This window comes from Scomber scombrus, chromosome 5 (assembly GCF_963691925.1).
Source record: "Scomber scombrus chromosome 5, fScoSco1.1, whole genome shotgun sequence".
Classification (NCBI taxonomy): Eukaryota; Metazoa; Chordata; class Actinopteri; order Scombriformes; family Scombridae; genus Scomber; species Scomber scombrus.
The window spans coordinates 7394896-7416190 of NC_084974.1; the positions used below are offsets into that span (position 1 = coordinate 7394896).

Consider the following 21295-nt stretch of genomic DNA (forward strand, 5'->3'; position numbering starts at 1 on the left):
ATGCACAGTGTCAGCTACTACCACTCTCCTGCCAGCAGCTGTCACTCATCAGCGCTTGGTGTCAGAGAGAACCAGAGCCAGTCTGCTCTCACTCACCCATTGTTTCCTTTCCTCAAATCATCCAAGCGGTGATGTAAATCGTCTATTTAGTATGAGTTGGCTTTCCTGAACACTGTGTTATATCTAACGAGCCGTAAGGAGTCGGCGATGACAGGTCTTGAAAAAGAAATCATTCAAGCTCTTAGTCACAAGCTTAATCACTTGTTTGTTTACTGTTAGGCATTACGTGAATGACAGATTGTTAATAATATGAGTAAATCCTCAAATATTTATGTCTTTCATTTAAATGACATTTCTATCAAACAGCATGAGTCTGATTGCACTGTAATACTACTACTGCTCAAAACTTATGTAATCATGTAAACCTCCTCTGTGTTTGTGATAATGCATTATGATTATTGCATCATCACTGTCACATGTACATACTCATATAGGATAATCATACACACATGCATGTATGTATGACAGAGGCACAATCATCTCTCCTGGTTTCACATGTGATTCATGCTCTTAACTGTTGTGCATTACAAACAGAGCTTGTTGCATGATAGCAGGAATACATTCATCTGCACCCTATACTCTGAAAATGGGTTTTTACCTTCTTTTAAATATGAATGACTCAATGTCAGAAAAGATGCAAATTTCTCATTTGCAAATAGGACAGCTTCACAGTAAAACCCCCGCAGAGACTCACCCAGGACACTTAACAGTCGGTGGTCTCATATAAAATTTACTCTGATGCAGATTACAGTATTTCTGTTCATCTAGCGCCCCCTTGTGTAGATACTAGACATCACCACAATGACCCAGCAACCAATTTAATGCTACTACGACAAAGACCATAGATCCTGTTGTATCTGCTCAAGTAAATACTGTGGGGTGCGCATGTCTGAAGTCTTGTGGTAGTACCGGTTCCTCAGAGTATGACTTGAGGTATAACATTAAATGACAAACACTGTAAAATAATGATGGACACTGATGTTGACTACATTAGACTATAAAACAATGTTAAAAAATGATGATTGCCATATCTAAACTGCATCTCATAATCAATACTATTCTTTAAGCTGGTTAACATCAAGATGACTCTTCAGTATTTATACTAATGAACTTCAGAAGTTTTATTGTCATTGTGCTACTGTGGACAGCATAACAATGAAATTAAGTTGGCGAATCCCTTCAGATGTATATATAAACCACTGATAGATTTGCATATAGAACAATCTGACAATATTTATATTAATACCCTCTACAGTCTTGCCTGTCAATCAGATGCAATGTTGTAAAAGAAAATAAATTGCTGCTCCGGGGCTGACAAATTGGACTATTATCAATCTTCCAGATAGCATGAAGAGAAATGGCTTGATGCAGCATAACAATGTAATGTAAATATGATTATGAAAGCCTTTAAGGTTTTTTTGGGGGTAAAGCGCCTGCTTCTATAATGCCTGTTGCAATGAAATATAAATCATGCAGCAGCAATAGAATGTAATCTCATAAAATATTATTAACATATTGTAATATCCTATTGAAGAACACCTGTGACTATTATTTATATCATCTCACTCTGCAGCCATGATGCTGCTGCACCTGTATCTGGAAACAAATGGCTTTCATCATCTCTCTACTCCTAACCATTTGCTGTGATCTTATGCTCTTTATCTTACATTATATAGAGTGATGAATGCTGTATCATAAGGGTTTATATCATTTAAATAGAGTCCCTCCTGTTGCCTATCTACTAATGTATAACCTATCTGTGAATTACGTAACACATATCCGTAAAAGTTTAAATCAATTTGAGCATGCATAATTGGTTTATGAAGGAAATGAGCTCTGCTTCATGGATATTAGACAACGATCCATTAGTACACTGGACATGAGGGACCGTGAACTTCAGATAACCTTAAACTGGACGGTGACAACAGAGGGGAAAATGATCTGGAAACACATCATTGCACACCGGTCACCAAACCAACACAAACCAGACTGTGTCAAAGTCCATGATGCTGCTGTATGTAGTAAATAGCAGCTTTATCTGTGATCCTATGGTTAGGTCAGCTGGAGGTCTATCTCATATGTCTTTATCAGTGAATGCAGACATGACAGAGGTTTTTTTTTTTGACTTTTTAAAGCTCCCCTCACCATTAGTTTGGTAAAGATATAGAGCATGTAACACAAAAGGAATTGTCATGCAAAGAATATACACTCCACTGAATCAGCATCTCTGTCCGAGATCTTTACATTACCACAACAATTCGAACAAAAGCACCCTGTACCCTCCTGCCCCTAAACCCTATACCCCTTGGCTGCAAAGAGAAAAGATTGTTGATGGAAAAAAAGCCAACACCACCAGTGACGGCTACCTAAGCTTGACTAGAAGCCCATCTGGGCAGTTTGATTTAAGGAGTCTGTCCAGCAGTGCTTGACAGGAAGGGAACATGCTGTAAAAAAAAATCTAAATCTATTCCAACTTGCGGACAAAATTCAATTCAGATATAACATCTGGATTCTGTAATTCAATCTATCTGATTATATGACAGCGAAAGGAATTTATTTACTGAGACTGCAACTGTTAACAAAGGCTCATTACCGATATGAAACCTTTAAACAGAAACAAGAGACCTGCTCCAACAATAGCTGGCTCACAAGAAATGGTCAGTTTTATGAGTACTGGCAAAACAGGATTAAAACACTTGTTACAGCATAACCAAATTATGAATATAGAGACTCTGATGTCATCAATGAGTTTAATAAAAAGATAATATTCTAAATGCTGTATACAGTAGGAGGCATTTGCACTATTCTGCTCACAAAAGATCACAGAAGTTAAGTAATATTAAAACATTGTGTTGATTAAATTAGAAAAGCATTTATATGCCCTGATAGGTAAAAAAAAAACCCAACATATTTATGGATTACATGCTCACCCAGTACCACCTGTTTTGGATTTTGTTTTTCCCTTTCACTCCTGTTTTTGTGTTTTGCAGTAACGTTCAATACCAGAACAAATAAGGCAGAATAAAGAGAGAAGAAATAGAGAAAGAGGGAGAGGGAGAGAGAGGAAGGCAGTGTGTGACACAAAATTATCTTTATTTGGACCAGCCTGATTTAAGAAAAAGAAAAGAAATCAAGATTGTCAGTTGCTAGATTTCACAGGTAAACTAGGTATTACTAGGCGGAAAGCAAACCTGCATTAATGTGTCCAGTATGTTATGTAAAGAGACTTCCTACGACAGAAGGGGGAATATCTCATCAATGTGTATCCGATTAGCTAGTGATTTAACAGGAGTATCTTTCAAATGTCAAAATAAACCAGTTGTCCAGTCTAGTGCAAGTATTCATCATGTTAAGCATCAGTGGCTAAAGACAGCAGCCACTTGTTATACAGTTATAACCTCAGACATCTAAATCAGTCCACAGGTATTTTTTCATACACTGGAATGTCTATGTGTTATGCTACAGATTTTATTTTCCTATACCACTTCACAATACAACTGTAAGTGTAATAAAAGCGAGGCCGTAAATCACATTTCTCGAATATTAGGCACAAATAATCTCATTTCTTCATTGCACATGTGGGGGATATCCCCGAAACACACTTTAGGTGCTCCAGAACTCAGGGAGCACACTTTCTTACTTACATTTTCCCATAAAAAGTCTGAAATGCTTTATGTTTTGCTCCCAAAGTTCCCCCCACAATTTTCATACTCCTTCTTTCCAGGATCTGCAGGTCAGAGATGCTTAAAAGAAAGATCGTGACTGAGGAGGATTAAAAAGAAAACACCTTGCACGACCTATACACTTCTGAAAGAATTAATGCAGGTGGATCAAATGTCTCGATACACTTTGAGAGGAGGTTTGAAATTGATACTCTAAATAGTTTAAAATCTCAAACTATTCTCCAAGCATCCGTTTCCTGGCTCGTCTGTCATTTCGGCCCCAAATATCAGTTTAGTGCAGGGATGTAGACACTTTAATGCAGAAGAGTTCAAACTCCTGTTGTCATGACAGCAGAGGGCAGCATATTCGTTTTTCCTGACAGTTAAAAATGTGTCTAGCTTTCCATTGGTGCAAGTTTGACAGATGGAGCAGGGCTGTAGTGAAGGTGATCACTGATCTGGGAATTTTGCCTCATAACAGATGCAGAATTGGTCGGTCAAGAAAGTCAGATAAAACGAAAGATCCTAGTTAAGCACTGATAAAAACAAGTTTAGGAAACCAGACCGTGACCATTTTAAGCATCTGAGTAGACTGTCTTTCATAAAGGCTGATTCCAGTTAAGCCATTTAGGGCTTTACAGCCACTGCAGGCTGCCAGGATTCACAGTGTTTCTGTGGATCATCTGAGGAAGACTGAGTGCACTTTGGAGTAGTTCTCCTGGGAGGAAAGGTTACAGGCTATCCGTGCGGGCGTGGCAGCTGTCGCACACTCTGACCGGGTGATCCCAGCCTCGGGAGGGTACTGGCTTGAGGTGTGTAGAACAGGGACCGCACACACCCTGTCCGCAGGCCCTGCAGTGGTGCTTGGACATTATTGGGGTGAAGGTTTTGGAGCACTGGTAGCACTGGGTGATATCCTGATCTGGCACCCAGTAGTCTGGTCGAGCCACATCCTTCACAAAACCTGAAGGGAGAGGACGCAGCTGTCAATATTTAATCTGAGACGTTTTTTATTAGAAGATTAATATCTATATCCTAAACTGCACATGCTGTGAGACTCCATAATATTATATACAGATGAGCTGGTGTGACTCACTTTACAGGCTCACGAGCTTCATTAATGTTTATGGAGTGAATCTCAATACATCCATTAAATATCTCAGATGGATAGATAGCATCTGAGCCATTAGATGTTTATTTATGCCTATTTATTCCTGGCAGGTGAGCCATCAATTCAAAGTGGACCCACGGCTCAGTGTGTCAACCTCATTTGCCAGAATTGAGAGGCAACTGTTTATTTTTATCAGCACAAATTGTGGGCGAGTTGCAACGTGACTGTCATGGCATGTTGAATCCTACGTGAGAGGAAGCACGGCCGTCGTGTTAAAGCCTGGCTGTTGTGTGTTTGGCTGTTTCCTCCCCTTAACAAACAAACAACCTGCCACATCTGCATAAATTCACTTCTAATCCAGTTCGTTTAAAAGACAAAACATTTGAATTTTGTTTAACACTTTTTCCACCTGTAATTGCGTTTGAATTGCAGTTCTGTCCAATTCAATTAGACTTATCCTCAAAAAACGTCTGATAGTTCAAATGCTACTTGAGCAACCATCTGCTGCTTGTGTATTAAAGCTGTACTCACAGATAGGGTAGTCCACAGCTGTGGTGACCATGTCCAGCGTAGACTGAGCCACCTCCGTCACCCTGCGAGCTATTAGACCACGAGGCTCCACCTTACACACTAAAAAACAAAACAAAGGTGTGTATATGTGTGAGAGAAAAAACGTCAAATTGAGAGTTCAAGCTTCACTAACAGCGTGTACATGTCTCACCCTGGCTGTTGGTATCGGTTGGCCCTCCCTGGCGGTAGCAGGCCTTACACACCCTGACAGGACTGCTGCCCCAGCCCCTCTCTGGCACTGGCATCCTGTGGCTGGAGCAGGGATGGCAGAAACCTTCACCGCATGAACGGCAGTGGTGCTTCCTCTCTGCCTCCTCGAACACCTTCTGACAGCCATGACAGGCCTGAGGAGCACAGGGGAGGGGGAGGAGGAGGACGAGGAGGATGCAATGATGGCAGGACAGACATATAACACTGAATGAACAATTAAATTCTGATTCAGTTCTTCACACTCACAGTGATGTCTGTGTTGGGTCTCCAGTATGGCGGCGCCACCTGGTCAGTGAGCCAGGCAGTGACCGCTTTGGTGGGGCCGGTGCTGTACTCCGACACTGACTGGATCACGCAGTTCATCCCATCCAGGACCCTCTGGGCGGCGTTTTGGTGGTTGGTCAGGAAGGTGTCCGACTGAAAGAAAAGAGAGAGAGGTGAAAAATAATAGTCATCCAAGTTATTTCCTCATTATATAAACCAACTGATGCCTTAACAATTATTTCAGTATTGAGTATTTTTGTTGGAAAGCCTGACGGTATCTAACACCTACAGATGTGTTTGGGCTGTGACATGTTTGCTTATATTTGTTTTTAAAAAAGGGAGCACAGTAGTGAATAAAAAATAGAATGCAAGACCATTAAGATAAAGTAAAATAAAATAAAAAATCTAATCAAATCTTGACTGTATGTCCATGTTTAAAGACTAATGGGAGATGTATGGATTTAAAGAGAATGTTAGAAACAAGTGGAGCAACAGACGAAAGCTTAGTACCCACCCCCTCCCAGACATGCTTGACCTCAGATCGCACAACGCCACTCTCTGGGTCCTGGTTTCCCATCCAGTACTGTCTGCTGCGGTAGATTACACCACAGCTGGAACACTCCAACACATAACTGAGAGAGAGAGAGGAGAGGGGCACAGGGCGGCAAACAGTCAACATCAAATGATCGGATGAATGGGAACGAAAAAAAAGGTATGTGTGTGTGTGTGTATATACCTACCCTGACCAGGCATATTTGGCCAGTCCAAACCACGGGTTGTCAGAGGAAGCTGAAGTCTTGGGCACAACAATCATCTCTCTGCCTCCTTCATAGCACCTCTGAAGTCACAACACACAGAAAAGAACACAGAGTGTAAACAGACCAATACACAACCTGTGACAATGAGTTTGGATGATGATAATGGTGTCAAGAGCCACTCTTACCTTACAGATGAGCACCTTGTTGTTGAACTGGTGTGCATACTGGCACAGACCATCTGCCATGTGGGGGACCCGGTCTTTCAGATGGTTCATTCCATTTTTACAGCGAATGCTAAAAGACAAACAGAAAACCAACATGACAGACTCCAGGGTCAGTGAAGCAGGCAGGTTTTTGTGAAAGTCTCTGAACCATGCATACAGACAACTGGTCCAGGACTGTTAGGATTTCTCACGCTCAGTTTCCTCTCAGCTTTCCATAAAGAACAAATTCAAGGATCAGGGGAATGCCATTTCTCCTTCCAAAAACATGGGAAAGACATTAGGTTTTATGTGTCCCACTGGGCAGACAGTTAACATCCAGAACAACAACACGATTTGTGTTTCAAATGGTTGAAAATTCCGATTTTGTGATGACTAGATGATTTTTTTGTTTGTGTCTGTTTATCTTTCCATCTGGCAATAAAAGCCTTCAAATAGAAAAGGAGGGTAAACATATGTACACCTTGTAACGTTTTAAAAAGATCTGCTAGTCTACAGAGTGGAAAACAGAGCTGAATACAAATACTTACACGTAGTAAAATTCTAAATATTGAAAAAAATGCTGTTAAATAATGAAAACTGAATTTGAAATCTGCTGAAAAATCAATGAGTGAAAAATCAATACACAGATTCCTGAACCTACTGTAGTTTGACCATGAGAAGCATAAAAGCTGGGGGAGTTTAGACGTGATGAAGGCCAGAGTGGAAAATGCTTTTAGGCCAAAAATCAAGACTGCCTGGATTGTCTCTACATGCCTAAGGGCTGAATGAGCACTTACATTCTCTGAGAAACTGAGTGATGGACAGTAACCTGGGGCGAGGTGGCAAGTAGAGCAATGAGCGACTTCTCATAAAGCATTGTTGGAAAACATAGATTTGTATAAAATTGTGTTCGGTGGTATGAAACTGCTTACTCCCTAAACTATTGTACCACATCTACATTAATGTCAATTTTGTCATGTGATTTTTAAAAGACAAATTTCAGTTGAAAAGGATGTTTGTATGACTTACTTGCAGCTGAGGCAAACAGCGGAGCAGGTAAAGTACTCATCGGGGAAGAAGGAGTACAGAGTCATCTTGTCATCTGACAGTTCCCCACAGAAACGCTCACTTAGGGCCTTAGGTAACGTAAAAAGGAAGGAAAAGGATGGATGGTCAAGAGGAAAAGTGGACACAAACAAGATGTGAGTAGAGAGAAAATAGAGGAGACGCTACCAACAAGGCTAGCTCAAACAAAGAGCAGCATACTTTAACTCTCTGTCACAGTGAATACAACTTGTGCTCGATGTCCATATAACACCGAAGGTAACAGTCCACCACTTACTTCCAGCGCATGAAACACTATCCCAGGCTGGCGGGGGGAGCGTGTGTGAGTGTTCTTTACTTGCTGCTTGACAGCCTCCAGCAGACAGTTGTAGTCGGTGGGAGGTGTGATGGTCTGAGTGCCTACATACTGCATTGAGCTGAAGGCCTCGGTCCCCAAACCCAGGTCGTGAAAACGTTTCTGGAGCTGCGTGTCAGCGTGGCCGGCTGCCTTAGAGTCTACAACAGATGGGACAGTCACAAAACAGAGTCAGCAGGGAATGGAAACAGGGGACAGTAAGAAATTAAAACTTACAAGACAGAAAATATATAATTAGTAAGTGAGTTAGTTCCTTCCCCTACCATGACCCAGCAACTGGGTGTGCGTTGTCTCCTGAAAGACAATGACGGCAGGCCCAAGACATGACAGGGGCACGTCCAGACCGCAGCGGGTGGACAGGGCCCTCAGCTCAGGAGTGAAGTGCTTCAGGTAGGCCCCTGAGGCACTGCTCAGGAACTGGAACATATCATTGTGGAGGCGCTCAGCTCGTGTACGATAGACTACAATATCAGACACTGCCAACACCTGGAGGAGAGGGGAGACGGGAAATATAAGACGGAGGTAGCATTTATGGCTTTTGACTTACAAAGAAAAAGAACAAAGATGAAAATGTTCCAAGGTTTGCTGATATATGACAGTGTAAGCACAGAAGGAAGACAGCGTGCTACATCTTAAACACACAATACTATGTGTGACTTGGAGTGCATTAAAATACTTTCTTAAGCAAACAATGGCTGAAAACTACTATCATTCACCACATACTTTCAATATTTTAAACAATACATTCAATTTACAAGGACATAGTTGCTATATGTCCAGTGTACACCTGTGGTTAAAACCAGTAACCCTGAAAGTGTGAAAACCTTTCACACCTGTATGCTCCTCATACAGGTATGTAGGGTGCAATTAGGTGTGTAGTGCAATTTAAGTTGCACTGAATAACATTAAAGTGCAATTTAAAATGAAATCTGGCAGCACGGTGGCTCAGTGCTTACAGTAGCACTGTTGCCTAACAGCAAGAAGGTCCTGGGTTCAAATCCGGCTGTCCAAGGTCCTTACTGTGAGGAGTTTGCTTGTTTCATATTGGGCTTTATACTCCTGTCATTGCTACTGGCAAATGAATTGGAACAGGCGCTGCACTGTAGCTGCCCACAGTTTCCCAACGGGGATCAATAATGATGTACTTCTTCTAAAGATATATAAAGAACTTTAATGAGTGTAAATAATTACTAGCTTCCCAACTGTCTCATATGACTCCCATTAGACACAGCAAAAATATATCAGTGTGCTAGTCATCGCCCTAATTACAAGCCAGACAACTGAACTGAAGTGCAGTGAACTTACACTGTGAGATAAACAGTTTTTTTTGTGTAAACATTTCCAGCTGTTAGTTCATGCAAACAAAACCAACCAGCGAAAACTTCAAATCACCTTCAGCAGCAGCCGCATTCTCTGGTTCTGATTGGCCGCGGCCCCCAGCAGGCCCTCGGTATCCAGGGCGAGAAGGCTGAGGTTGGGGTCATAGGCGGCCCACACACCCACTGTGCAGGAACTGGGGGACTTGGAGGTATAAAACACTGTCTCGCCACCAAACAGGATGTGATTGAGGGTGTGTGACTTGCCGTCACCTGTGTTCCCAAAGATGGAGAGGACTTTGACGCCTGCCACGTCCCCACAGCAGAGCCTGTCCAGAAACTGAGACTCATTGCGGACCTGGGGGGGGGGGAGAAAAGAGGGGACACCGAACAGAGGGCCATTTATGAACAGAGGATGGATTGTAGAGCTGTCTCAACATGACATTGGTGGCTGCCCTGCTGGCTTCACTGAATCAAGGGAAATGCTTATTGAATTTGAACAACATGGGGAGCCATAACAAATGAGAAAATGAAGCCCTAGGTTACTTATTTCCAGACACATCTATGTTCTATTATATTTAAGACTATTTCCATTAAGCAACCACTAAGATTGGTGTGCATATAATCTAGACTAGTTGGAAAAGTCTGAAAACAATCATTACTGCATTTTGTATTGTTGTGACAATAACACTACGAGAGAGTCAGCTGTGCAGTATGACTCATCAGGGACTTTCCGAATGAGAAACACAATAGGAGCTGCGATTCCTGCATTTCATTTATTTAACATTATACCGAGCCTAGTTAGCGAAAACAGTGTTGTGACACGATGGACAACACAAGTGAAGCTATTAGATAACGTTAAATTAGCAAAGAGATATGAGGCAGCTGACACGGGCTCACTTTGTTGGGTAAAAATATCTCCGTGACTTTGACTTAGCTCGGTGTTTCTATTATTATCTATGTATAGCTGTTGGAATTAGTGGCAGAGGGTTCATTTATAGTAATCATAAGAAATTGTTTCGTTTTCCTCTTCTTAGCCTAGCAGCTAATTATTAGCCTCCGTTAGCTCAGTTGACGTCGGCTAACTTTACCTGCAGGTTTTCTTGTTCGTCAACCAGCAGGAAGCTCTGCACACCGCCCGCACGCGCCTCTGGCTTCATTGGACTGATCAGTATATTCTCCATTTCCTTCATTAGGATCTCTGACATGGTGGTTTAGAGTTAAAGCATGTGTTTGTGGTGACGGAGGGCAAAACGAAAGTTGGACATGACTCCTGCCTGTCTGTCAATCACAACAACAGCGCGTGTACTGCTGACGCTGACGGAGGAGTGACGTAAGTACGTATGATGTGTACGTTTGATTGGCTGTGGTACATCAGCGCCCCCATGTGGTCAAAGAGGCAGCATAGCATTAGAAGCTGCTATTCAGCATTCAGAAAACTTGAAACATGGGAATAAAGAAAGCATAAAATTAGAGTTATGACCTCACAGATATTCTGTGTGTATTCTGTAGCAGAAGTACCAGATTTAGATTAATTAGTATAATACAAACTAAACAAAAAGTTTATCCCTCAGGGTAAAATTATCCATATTTTAAAATAGCATCTACTTCATAATCACAGCAGTACAGCCGGAATCAAAGTTTTCATTTAACTGGGAGAGAGTGTTTTATTGGAGCAGTGCTGCCATGTAAGAGCTGCTTGCTAATGTTCATTAAATATTTGTTAGCACAGATCTATAAATATCACATGTCACTGAATGGCTTCAGAGCGGCGCCACTGCTGCTAACATGACATGGAGAGAGAGAAATTCCAGCATTTCAGCTCTACTGCCTGGGCTCAGATCTACCCGACCTTCCTTCCCTCCTTCCCTCCTTCCTTCCTTCCTTCCTTCCTTCCTTCCTTCCTTCCCACTGATTGAAAATTAACATGTAGGTGTCTTGGGAAGAGTTTCTAGAAATACAAATATGTAAAACAACTCAAGCATAATACATTCGCCTGTGCAGAAAATAATAGGCTGCCAACTAAGGTATAGCATGTTTCAGTGGGGATTTAGGAAGAAAAAACTGATAGAAAGGAAGCAAGAAAGGAGGGATGGAGTAAAGGATGGAGGAGTGAGGGTTTTGGAGAGGGTCCCGGCCTTTCTCTGGGCTCAACCATGAGAGACAAATGTCTGAAAGAATCAATTATAGGCCTACTCCCAACCCATCGCCCCTGATTAATGAATAATTAAAGCTTCTCAGTGCAGGGCTACCTAGCACAGATAATATAAGATTAACCATGGGTCTATCAACATGCCACCACTAATGCAAGGTCATGTAGACACAATGTCTCTTAATTTGACTTTAAATAGACAGCATAAACTTGTTACTAAAGGGTAACAGTCTATAATTTAATATAATAACCATAGCAAAATCCACCTGATCATCGTACTATTTCCGTTCTATTATTCTTTTGCTGAGTTAGTTTATTTAGCAATAGTTTAACCTTTTATTACATTTGCTTCTTTTACCTTTTTTAACCTCAACATTTTAATTTCCCTTAGAAATTAAAGTATCTATCTATCTATCTATCTATCTATCTATCTATCTATCTATCTATCTATCTATCTATCTATCTATCTATCTATCTATCTATCTATCTATCTATCTATCTATCTATCTATCTAACTATCTATCTATCTATCTATCTATCTATCTATCTATCTATCTATCTATCTATCTATCTATCTATCTATCTATCTATCTATCTATCTATCTAATAAGCTATAGTTTATTCAACTTTTCTATAGTGGAACAGAATTGACCACCTTTATATGTTGACTGTATGACAATATTGCCTAATTATTATTCCATATAATTAGCACACAAATATTATTTTCACTTCAAAATTAATTAATCATCAGTTTTCAGTGTCCAATGTTTTCTTTTTTTCTTTTTTTTAAAAGTGATTTTGGGGCAGGCCAGTGTGGAAGCAAACCTCGCCCATCATCAGCCAGACAAGACAACAATGCATGAAAGAAACTGGCATCCACATTGACAGACAGTCCTGCAACCCAACCTTGACATAACTGTAGACGTGTTTTTTTTCTCTTTAATATATATATAAATTCGGTTCTGGGGGGCTGGCTTTGCCTTTACAGGTCCGAGGCGGGGCTGTTGTACACTTAAACCGCTATCCCCGCTGGTACTTGTAGTGCGCTGCTCCTCGGCATGTTTCATGTTGACATGCGTAAAAAACTACACTTCCCCAAAGCTGTCACAGAGCGCTCCCGCCTCCCATTGGCTGGTCGCTCCAGCCGCAGCCCCAGAGAATGAATGAAATTGAAATAGCTGCTACATTACATGTACAATACCGGGCTCTGCAGTGTTGCATTCTATCATACTATATCAAAATGGCCACAGCGGTACAGAACCCCCTCAAATCGTAAGTACAACACGTTTCCGAGCGATTGCGCTTTTTCTGTTTGTGCATGCTGTCAGTACAATTTAAGACCTTTAAATTCCCAGATAATTCTCAGCATGATTACCAACACATCTATGCATGCAATGCATTACACAGAGATAGAAATAATGTCACGGGATGCGAATCAGCCCTAAGAAAAGTTATATTTAAAGCTGACGGGGGGTTTCTCTTTTTTTCTTTTTTGGCACGAGGGGGTTATTGTGCGCTCCGACGCAATTCATATAATCATTTCCCTGAGCCAACAGCAGCGTGTGTGCATGGATATGGAGGAATGCTGGAGGTAGATTTGGGTGACCCGGTATGTCCCTTGCCAGAGTAGCCAGCCAAGATCACGGTCAAAGCCAGGATGGAGTGGCAGGCTGGCCCGGGAGGCAGGGGCAGGAGCATAGATGGTTTTACAGTAGCCTATCTGTTCGCACATTTTTTGGAGAGAGAAAGAGAGAGAGAGAGGGAAAACAGGTAGGCAGAATAAAGCTCACTGCTCTGGTTTTAGGCTGCATCGTTACCTTTACTGTCGGACCTCTCGGAAATACATAAGCTGAGGTAAATACGCTGGTGTAGCCCACGGCTTCAACTCCGAGGCTTGCTTTCATCTTCCGCGCCTATAATAAAGCCTATAATAAAATCTAAATTGCTATCCGGTTTTGCCTTAAACCTGTATCTTATCGGATAGGATTTACACCAAGGGGTCTTTAAAGCGGTGGATTTGCCGTGAAGTTTCTCCCTTTGTGCAGGTTTTTTTTTTGGGGGGGTCTTTTTTTTGTTTTGTTTTTCTGAGACTGGTTTCAGCGGAATGCAGACGCCTGCTGCCCGCCTGGGCTCCCGGCCAAAAAGGTGGCTGATGTGCGTCTGTCAGCGGGTACTTACAGAGATCTAGTCGGGGGGAAAGCACAATAGCTCCAATATAAACATACAACCGAGGAGTGTTTGAGCACACAAAAGATGCAGCTTAGGCAGTTTGAAACAAAGAAAAGTCATAGACCTGTGTGCACGGCTGGGGCGCACATCGGATGCTGCACAGGTTCTACCTGAGCAGGGATATGGGATATAGCTATGCTGCCTCTCTCTCTCTCTCTCTCTCTCTCTCTCTCTCTCTCTCTCTCTCTCTCTCTCTCTCTCTCTCTCTCTCTCTCTCTCTCTCTCTCTCTCTCTCTCTCTGTCTGTCTGTCTGTCTATCTCTCTCTCTCTCTCTGTGTGTGTGTCTGTCTGTCTGTCAGCCTCTCTGAGATGCAGACACAGGCGACATTTCGTGCAATTCCATGAACAACTGCCCTGTACGTGCTTGCATAGAGGAGCACTTCACAGGAAAGAGGAATTGCAACTGCAAATGTGTGCAGCCTGATTGAATGTGATGGCATTTTGTGTTTTGCCCAGATATATTTTGCTACTACATACAGTGCATACACCAGTATTCCTCTAATAAAGTGTGAAGTTAATAATTCTAAGATTGAGATATGCTCAAATAAACCAAAATAAAGTGATATTCAGAATCCAAATCAGAGAAATACTTTATTGATTCCTGAGGGGGGGAATTGGACAGGTGGGCTGGATGGAAGCTGCAATGCTGGACCTTTGAGTTCTTCTCCTTTTCCTCACTTCTCATCTTCCTCCTTTCGTCTTTGGGATGTTCATCCAAGCGAAGCCAAAGTGTGGACAGATTGCTCCCAGAGGCCCTTAGTGACACACGTCAAGGGGATTAAACTGACTGATTTGCATGGAATATACCAATGTGGTAGCAGGCCAGAGAGAGCAGAGGTTGTGAAGATAGTGGGAGAGGAAAAGAAGGGTATGAAGTCAATGGTTAGAAAGAGGCTTGTGGCAAGTAACTGAAAAACTGGAGTAGAAATTCTAGATTTTTTTTTTTGTTTTGTTTTTTTGCTTTGAAAGTGAGAAAAAAAGAAGAAATATAATGAAGCAGCGAAGTTGTCAGCCACATTCAATCCTGCATGGATTCTGGCACAGTGCTTCACTAAAGCATCTGACTCTATGCACTGAAATGTAGCTGAATGTATTTACTGTGCAAGGCCACTGCAATCACACTGCCTTTAATATCTTACCAACTGTATAAATGCCATCGTTACGCAGTATGGGTTTAACTACGTTCCAGTTACCACACTGCGATCGGCATTTAAACAAGCCCCGGTAATTAGCATGTCTACAAACAAACTTGCTATTAGAAGCGTACAAATTAGAGGCCTATCCAGTAAAATGGGCCAAACAACTAGCAGAATTTGGTTCAGTGTCTGTCCTAATAGGGTAGCTGGCTGTGCGCCGGAGACAATGCCTGGTGTATCCCCAAATGTCCTTAAACCTTGTTGAATCTCAGCAATAAATTATAATTAAGTCAGTGGATGTAAATTCTGTGGAAGCCTTTTACAATTGCTGCCCGTTGCCCAGCCAAGTGTGAGTGGGACTTGCAGCGTACATTGCAGTGTGATAGCCAGTTGAAGTGTGTGTGTGTGTGTGTGTGTGTGTGTGTGTGTGTGTGTGTGTGCAGTGCAAGTACAGTGGAGGTTTCATTTGTGTGTGTGGAGACAAATCAGTGGAGGAGAGCAGCTAGCTCCAATCTTCTGGGCACTTCCCTACCAGCCCTCTCTCTGTCTATCTCTTTTGGAATTAGAGACTTGTTTAATCTCTCTTTCTCTGCTTCCCTGTCCATCTCTCTCTCTCTCTCTCTCTCTCTCTCTCTCTCTCTCTCTCTCTCTCTCTCTCACTCACTCTCTCTCGCTCTCTCTCTCTCTCTCTCTCTCTCTCTCTCTCTCTCTCTCTCCCCTCTCTCTCTCTCTCTCTCTCTCTCTCTCTCTCTCTCTCTCTCATTTCCTCCCTGTCCTCCGATCACCCCTGCTACTCCTCTTCCACGTGCCCTCCCTCCTTCATCACTTTCTCCATACATCACTCTTTTGCCATCTCCCTTTTGTTCAGCCATTTCCTCTCCGTCTCGCTCTCTCTCTTTCCATTTTCCTTCCTTTTCGGCCTCAAACCATCTGAGCCCTCCAAGTAGCTTACCCTCAACCCCCAATGCCCCCCCACCCCCACCCTCCACTCTTCTTTACATTGTGAACCATGGCATGTCACTACTTAAATATTCAGCAAAAGGTACTGAAGGAAATTATCTACGCATTTTTCTTAGATCCCTTTAAATCTAGTTGGATAGCTCATCTCTAAGAGTTCCTTTAGAGGGATTTGGACCACAGAAAGCATTTATAGTCTACTTTTCATACTAAATTATACAATCTTTCCATTTGTGCATCATACCATTGGAATATTTTTTGTAAAGAAGATATGAAGCTTCTTTTTCCACATGGTTGCATATATTCTGAGTGTTTCCTGCTCATAACAAAGATACAAAGATGATAAAAACCTTAAAAATGAAAATATTTCAGAAGAAAATGACTGCAGATATTCAGTAAATTCAATTATATTCCTTTATTTAGTGGGAATTTGACTCGCCAGCGATCATTTTATGGCACAGGTGGCAGAATTCCTCAAAATGGTAGTTGATGTGGCATATATTCCAGTGATATTACTTCTTTGTGCTGGTTGGAGGGGGGAGATGTAGATAATAGTGTGCTGTGGTATTGGCAGCAGTAGTGGCAGGGCCTATACAATATTATTTCTGCCCTGCCTGACTGAGCCGAGCTAAATGAGTTCCATGTAATAACCGTCTCTGTGTGCAAACAGCCCCGTGTGATGGCTGAACCACAGCCTGAGCATCCATTTCTAGATCTTCCTCTCCCTTTCAATCTCTCCCTTTCATTCCCTCACTCGCTCATTTGTGCCGTATCACCCGTGTGGATGGGGACAGACAAATACACTAACATACACACACACACAGACACCGGGAAATGCACACAGTTGCACTCACTCTCTCATTTCCTTACTTGCCCTTAATTTTTTTTCTTCATTCGTATGGTAGTAAGCCTGAGGTCTGATGTTTTTAAGGGTATTTCTTTTTTGGAGTTATTCCTTTCATCATCCTCTCATTTAGACTTTCTATCTGTTTTACTTTTTTTTTTTTTTAAGAAGACAGTATAGAGAAAGACTGAGATAGAGAGAGAGAGAAAGAGAAAGAGAGAGACATAGATAAGTATTTTTAGCTCAATGACCTATTTCTTTAGTGCTACCTAACTGACTGTCAGTCAGCTCCACTGCTTTGGGACCTTGCGTGATTTCCATCCAGGAAATTTGGAATTTGTAGTTCTGCGCGGGATCTAACTTGTAGTGCAGAGGAAGAGAAAAGGTGTGGTGAGAGAAGCAAGAGAATGAACCAGTACTGTATCTCTCCTCTCCTCTCTTCTCCTCCTCAGCATTATTTCTTCTCTCATGTCATTCCCCATTTATATTATTCCCGGTGTCTGTGCGTGTCCAGTGGATCCTTATCAGGAGTTGTCGAGGGTGGAGTTAACAAAAACCAATGGCTGCTTTCCTCTGCAGCACTTTAATAAGGATGCAGACTTGTGGGGTGGGGGGGCTAAAAAAACACACATGCACTCACACGTGCACATCCAGATACAGAGGTAGGGAATCCATCGCCATAATAAGAGGCCAAGTGCAGTGGTGATAAATCTCACCTGAAGGAGCTGTTCAGAGGCAGATTGCCTTACCCTGATGTACTGCCCTCAATACACACTGCAGCTAGCTATGGGCTATATACACCCACACATAGACCAGATAGGCATGCACACACACAAATACAAACACAAACACTCAGCATGTATAATAGGTTCATAATACGTTCATGTGTCATATGTAGACACAAACAAGACGTTAACCCACAAACAGGAGATGTTCATACATACATACAGGGGAAGGCCCATGATTCATAGTTTTATTGTGACTCCTGGACTACCAGACCCAGTGGACAACGCGAGATACACACACAGGAAATGATGAACATGCTCACACAAACAGCACTTAATTAAAACCCCAAAAAGCAGGTAACACAAAGCCCTGACATGAATGACACAATCTATTGCACGGCTCTGCCTCTGTCTACGTTCCTCACGCTTCTTTTTCTTGTCTGTCACATCTCTCGTCATGTTCAAATATGCAAACAGTCAGTCGCAGATACACATACGCATATACACAAACATGCGCAGACGCAGTGCTGTGACAGCGATTTCAGCAAAACTGACGTTTTCCAGCTGTTAGTTTGGCAGACGTCCGCTCTTGCACAGACACTGCCACACACACACACACACACACACACACACACACACACACACAAACACACACACACACACACACACACACACACACACACACACACACACACACACACACACACACACACACACACACACACACACACACACACACACACACACACACTCCTGTCTGTCTGTCATTGTCAAACTGAGTGTGTGGCCTCTTTGTGTTTCTGACCGCAAGCACTCAGTCACTACACACACATACACACACACAGACACAAAAACACATAGGTGTGTGTACCTGTTTTTCCTTAACTCACTCATACTGTAGGAGTTGGACTGCTTTTACTCCAATGTATGTGAATGTGGGTGTTTTCCTCTTTATACTGTAGAAATACATACTATATATATGTATGTACATATATATATATATATATATATATATATATATATATATATATATATATATATATATCCCTGCAACTGCAGCCTAGCAATCTTCAGAAGAATAGGAAAATGTGTTTGCAGACGCACACACACACACACACACACACACACACACACACACACACACACACACACACACACACACACAGAGAGATTGGGGGAAGAGAAAAAAAAAGACAAATCATTTCACTGAGAATGAGAGAGAGAGAGAGCAACGAGAGAGGAGGAGAGTGGAGAAGAAATTGAATTGAGGGTGGCGTGGATGGGGGGAGGTGGAGGGTGAGGAGGAGGAGGCGGGGTGAATTGGTAAGGGTGATATTGCATAGTTTAATCTGTTGAGTTCAGCCATGGACGGGCTGGGTTGGGGGGAGGGGAGAAACAGTACAGTAGGCCGCCTGATATTAGTTCCTCACTGTGTGTGCACACACACATGCACACAAAGCTCCTTCGACCAGAAAACACCAGCATGTGTTTCTATATATTTTGTGTGTGTCTGTGTAAGTAACCACACAGATGGACAATGGTAGATGAGACAGGTGTCTGGACCAGGTGTACAGACTAGGCACAAGTGTTTTTTCAGGCTAAAAACAAACCCATACACACACACACACACACACACACACACACACACACACACACACACACACACACACACACACACACACACACACACACACACACACACACACACACACACATATAGCGCTAACAGCCATAGTCTCAGCAGCATTTGCTAACAAATCTAAAGTGCGAAACACTCCCATACAATCTGCCCTCAGCTCTCATAAAGTAATTTACATGCAGACTACTTCATTTCCTCAGTTTAATTACCCCATTTCACCCTGTTGGAAACCACCATTGAAATGAAATCCTTTGTTAACGTCAACGTTTTTTTGTAATTGTGGACTCATTTTTATGATTCTCTCATATATTTCTCATCAGATTTTCCAATGGTGTGATTTCACCTCTAGGGGGAGCCCTTTGTTTCCCTATTGGTCAGAGAACAAGCTAATTGGTGTGGTTAATTGCATCGTAACCAGAAACTGCTGCCGGCAGTGAGTGTGTGTGTGTTTTAGTTTTAGTGTGGATGCAACACTGGGGCTGAGACTCAGTATGTGCTGAAGTGGACTGCTTCTGCTGGATAGGACTTGAGGGATCACCCAGAGATTCAGACAATAGCTTACCCTAGGTGGGCCTGGTGGGGTGGCTGTGCTTTTTAGGAAGACTGTATGTCTACTGCCTGTCAGCAGCGCTTGTGTGTATGTGTGTATGTGTGTGTTCCCAGTGATACCAGTTTTTACGGTGTTTTTACCGAGGCCTGTCCCTCCCTGCTGTTTGCTTAGTGCAGTCTGAGGGAGACTGCTCAGTGAGGGCTTCAGGATTCATACACACACAAACACACACACACACACACACACACACACACACACACACACACACACACACACACACACACACACACACACACACACACACACACACACACACACACACACACACACACACACACTCACAGGCTCCAGGCATTCTCATTCCCTTTCTTCATCTAATCTTGATTTGGTGTGTGTGTGTGTCTGTGACGGGAGGTTTATGTTATTGTCTTTACTGTGTGTGCAAACATGTAATTCTTTGTTATATTGCTTCATGCATATTAGTGTATGTCCTCTTTGATGTGACTAAACACTGTTTGTACAGGCATGTATTTGGTGGCATACACTGGTGTGCCTGTGTGTGCGCACATGTATGCAGCATGCATGTGCAGAGGTGTCCTTTGTGTTGTTTTTGTGCCCTTGCACAGCGCGAGCCTGTGTGATTGTCATTTCCGTCATGTCTGCCTGGACTTTTTTTGTAGTCAGCTCCAGTTTGTTGGAGAGTTGGCACCATGCCAGTTAATTACTAAAGCTGCTAGTATTTCTCTCCGGGGGTGTCATGCAAGCCAAGATTCTGGGGGTCAAAATTAGAGCGGGGGGGCATGGGGGTCCTTCCCCAGAAAAAAAGAAAATAATGCAGTTTTGTGCTATTTGACATGTCAAAGACTTTGGGGGGAGTGGGGTGGGGGGTGGTTGGACATGCCAATGTGGTAACAGCTGTATTTTATAACACAATGCATAGGAAGCAGCATGAGTACAGATGGGACTGTGCTGACATCACATAGCAGTGTCTGCTACATTGCCAATAAAAGCTCAGACTGAGCAGTAGTAATCTATTTTCCAAACTGCTCGGCCTCTTTGGAGGAGCTATCAGCACCAATAGCCTAATTATATATAACCTGTAACCAAACCTACACACACTGATGGGGGGGGGGGGGGGGGGGTCTGCAGTCTGTTCTATCACAAGTCATGACTAGCTAGCGAGCCAGAGGTTCAAACAACCAGATTGAGGGATTTGTACTAACAATCTTGCAAATGCAATTGTGTATAACTAACTGCATTTCATTTTCACATGTTTGGAAAAAGGGATTGATGCCCTACTAACAACAGCATAATACCAATAAGCTGCAGCCTCCCAGCAAACAAGGAGACATTCAATGATTGTTCTTTGAACTTCCAATCAAGACGTCCTGTTATGGTTTCAAAGTGGGAGTTTTACCTGGCCGTCAGCTAGCTAGAAATATGTCTTTACCACAAATGGGTGTAAAGTTTATTAACACAGTGTGCAGTC

At 42.5% G+C, this 21295-nt stretch overlaps 2 protein-coding genes across 3 annotated transcripts in view; one reads left to right on the plus strand and one right to left on the minus strand.

The window, feature by feature from the left end:
• Window positions 1-2799: 2799 nt before the first annotated feature.
• si:ch211-11n16.2 (zinc finger FYVE domain-containing protein 1) lies at window positions 2800-11368 on the minus strand. The gene is made up of 12 exons (XM_062419777.1): window positions 10666-11368; window positions 9651-9932; window positions 8522-8744; window positions 8181-8398; window positions 7868-7974; window positions 6821-6929; window positions 6618-6715; window positions 6392-6509; window positions 5860-6030; window positions 5555-5747; window positions 5365-5463; window positions 2800-4686 (listed from the first exon to the last, which is right to left on the minus strand). Exons 1-12 carry the CDS (start codon window positions 10780-10782, stop codon window positions 4454-4456), a joined length of 1968 nt encoding a protein of 655 aa, XP_062275761.1. The 5' UTR covers window positions 10783-11368; the 3' UTR covers window positions 2800-4453.
• The window catches only part of dpf1 (double PHD fingers 1), a 49435-nt gene continuing 38115 nt past the window's right edge, over window positions 9976-21295 (plus strand). For both annotated transcript variants that reach the window (XM_062419778.1, XM_062419779.1), the window contains exons 1-3: window positions 9976-10482; window positions 10771-10907; window positions 12520-12998. In XM_062419778.1, the coding sequence (XP_062275762.1) occupies window positions 12886-12998 (113 nt within the window). In that variant the 5' untranslated portion in view covers window positions 9976-10482; window positions 10771-10907; window positions 12520-12885. The remainder of the gene's footprint in view (window positions 10483-10770; window positions 10908-12519; window positions 12999-21295) is intronic.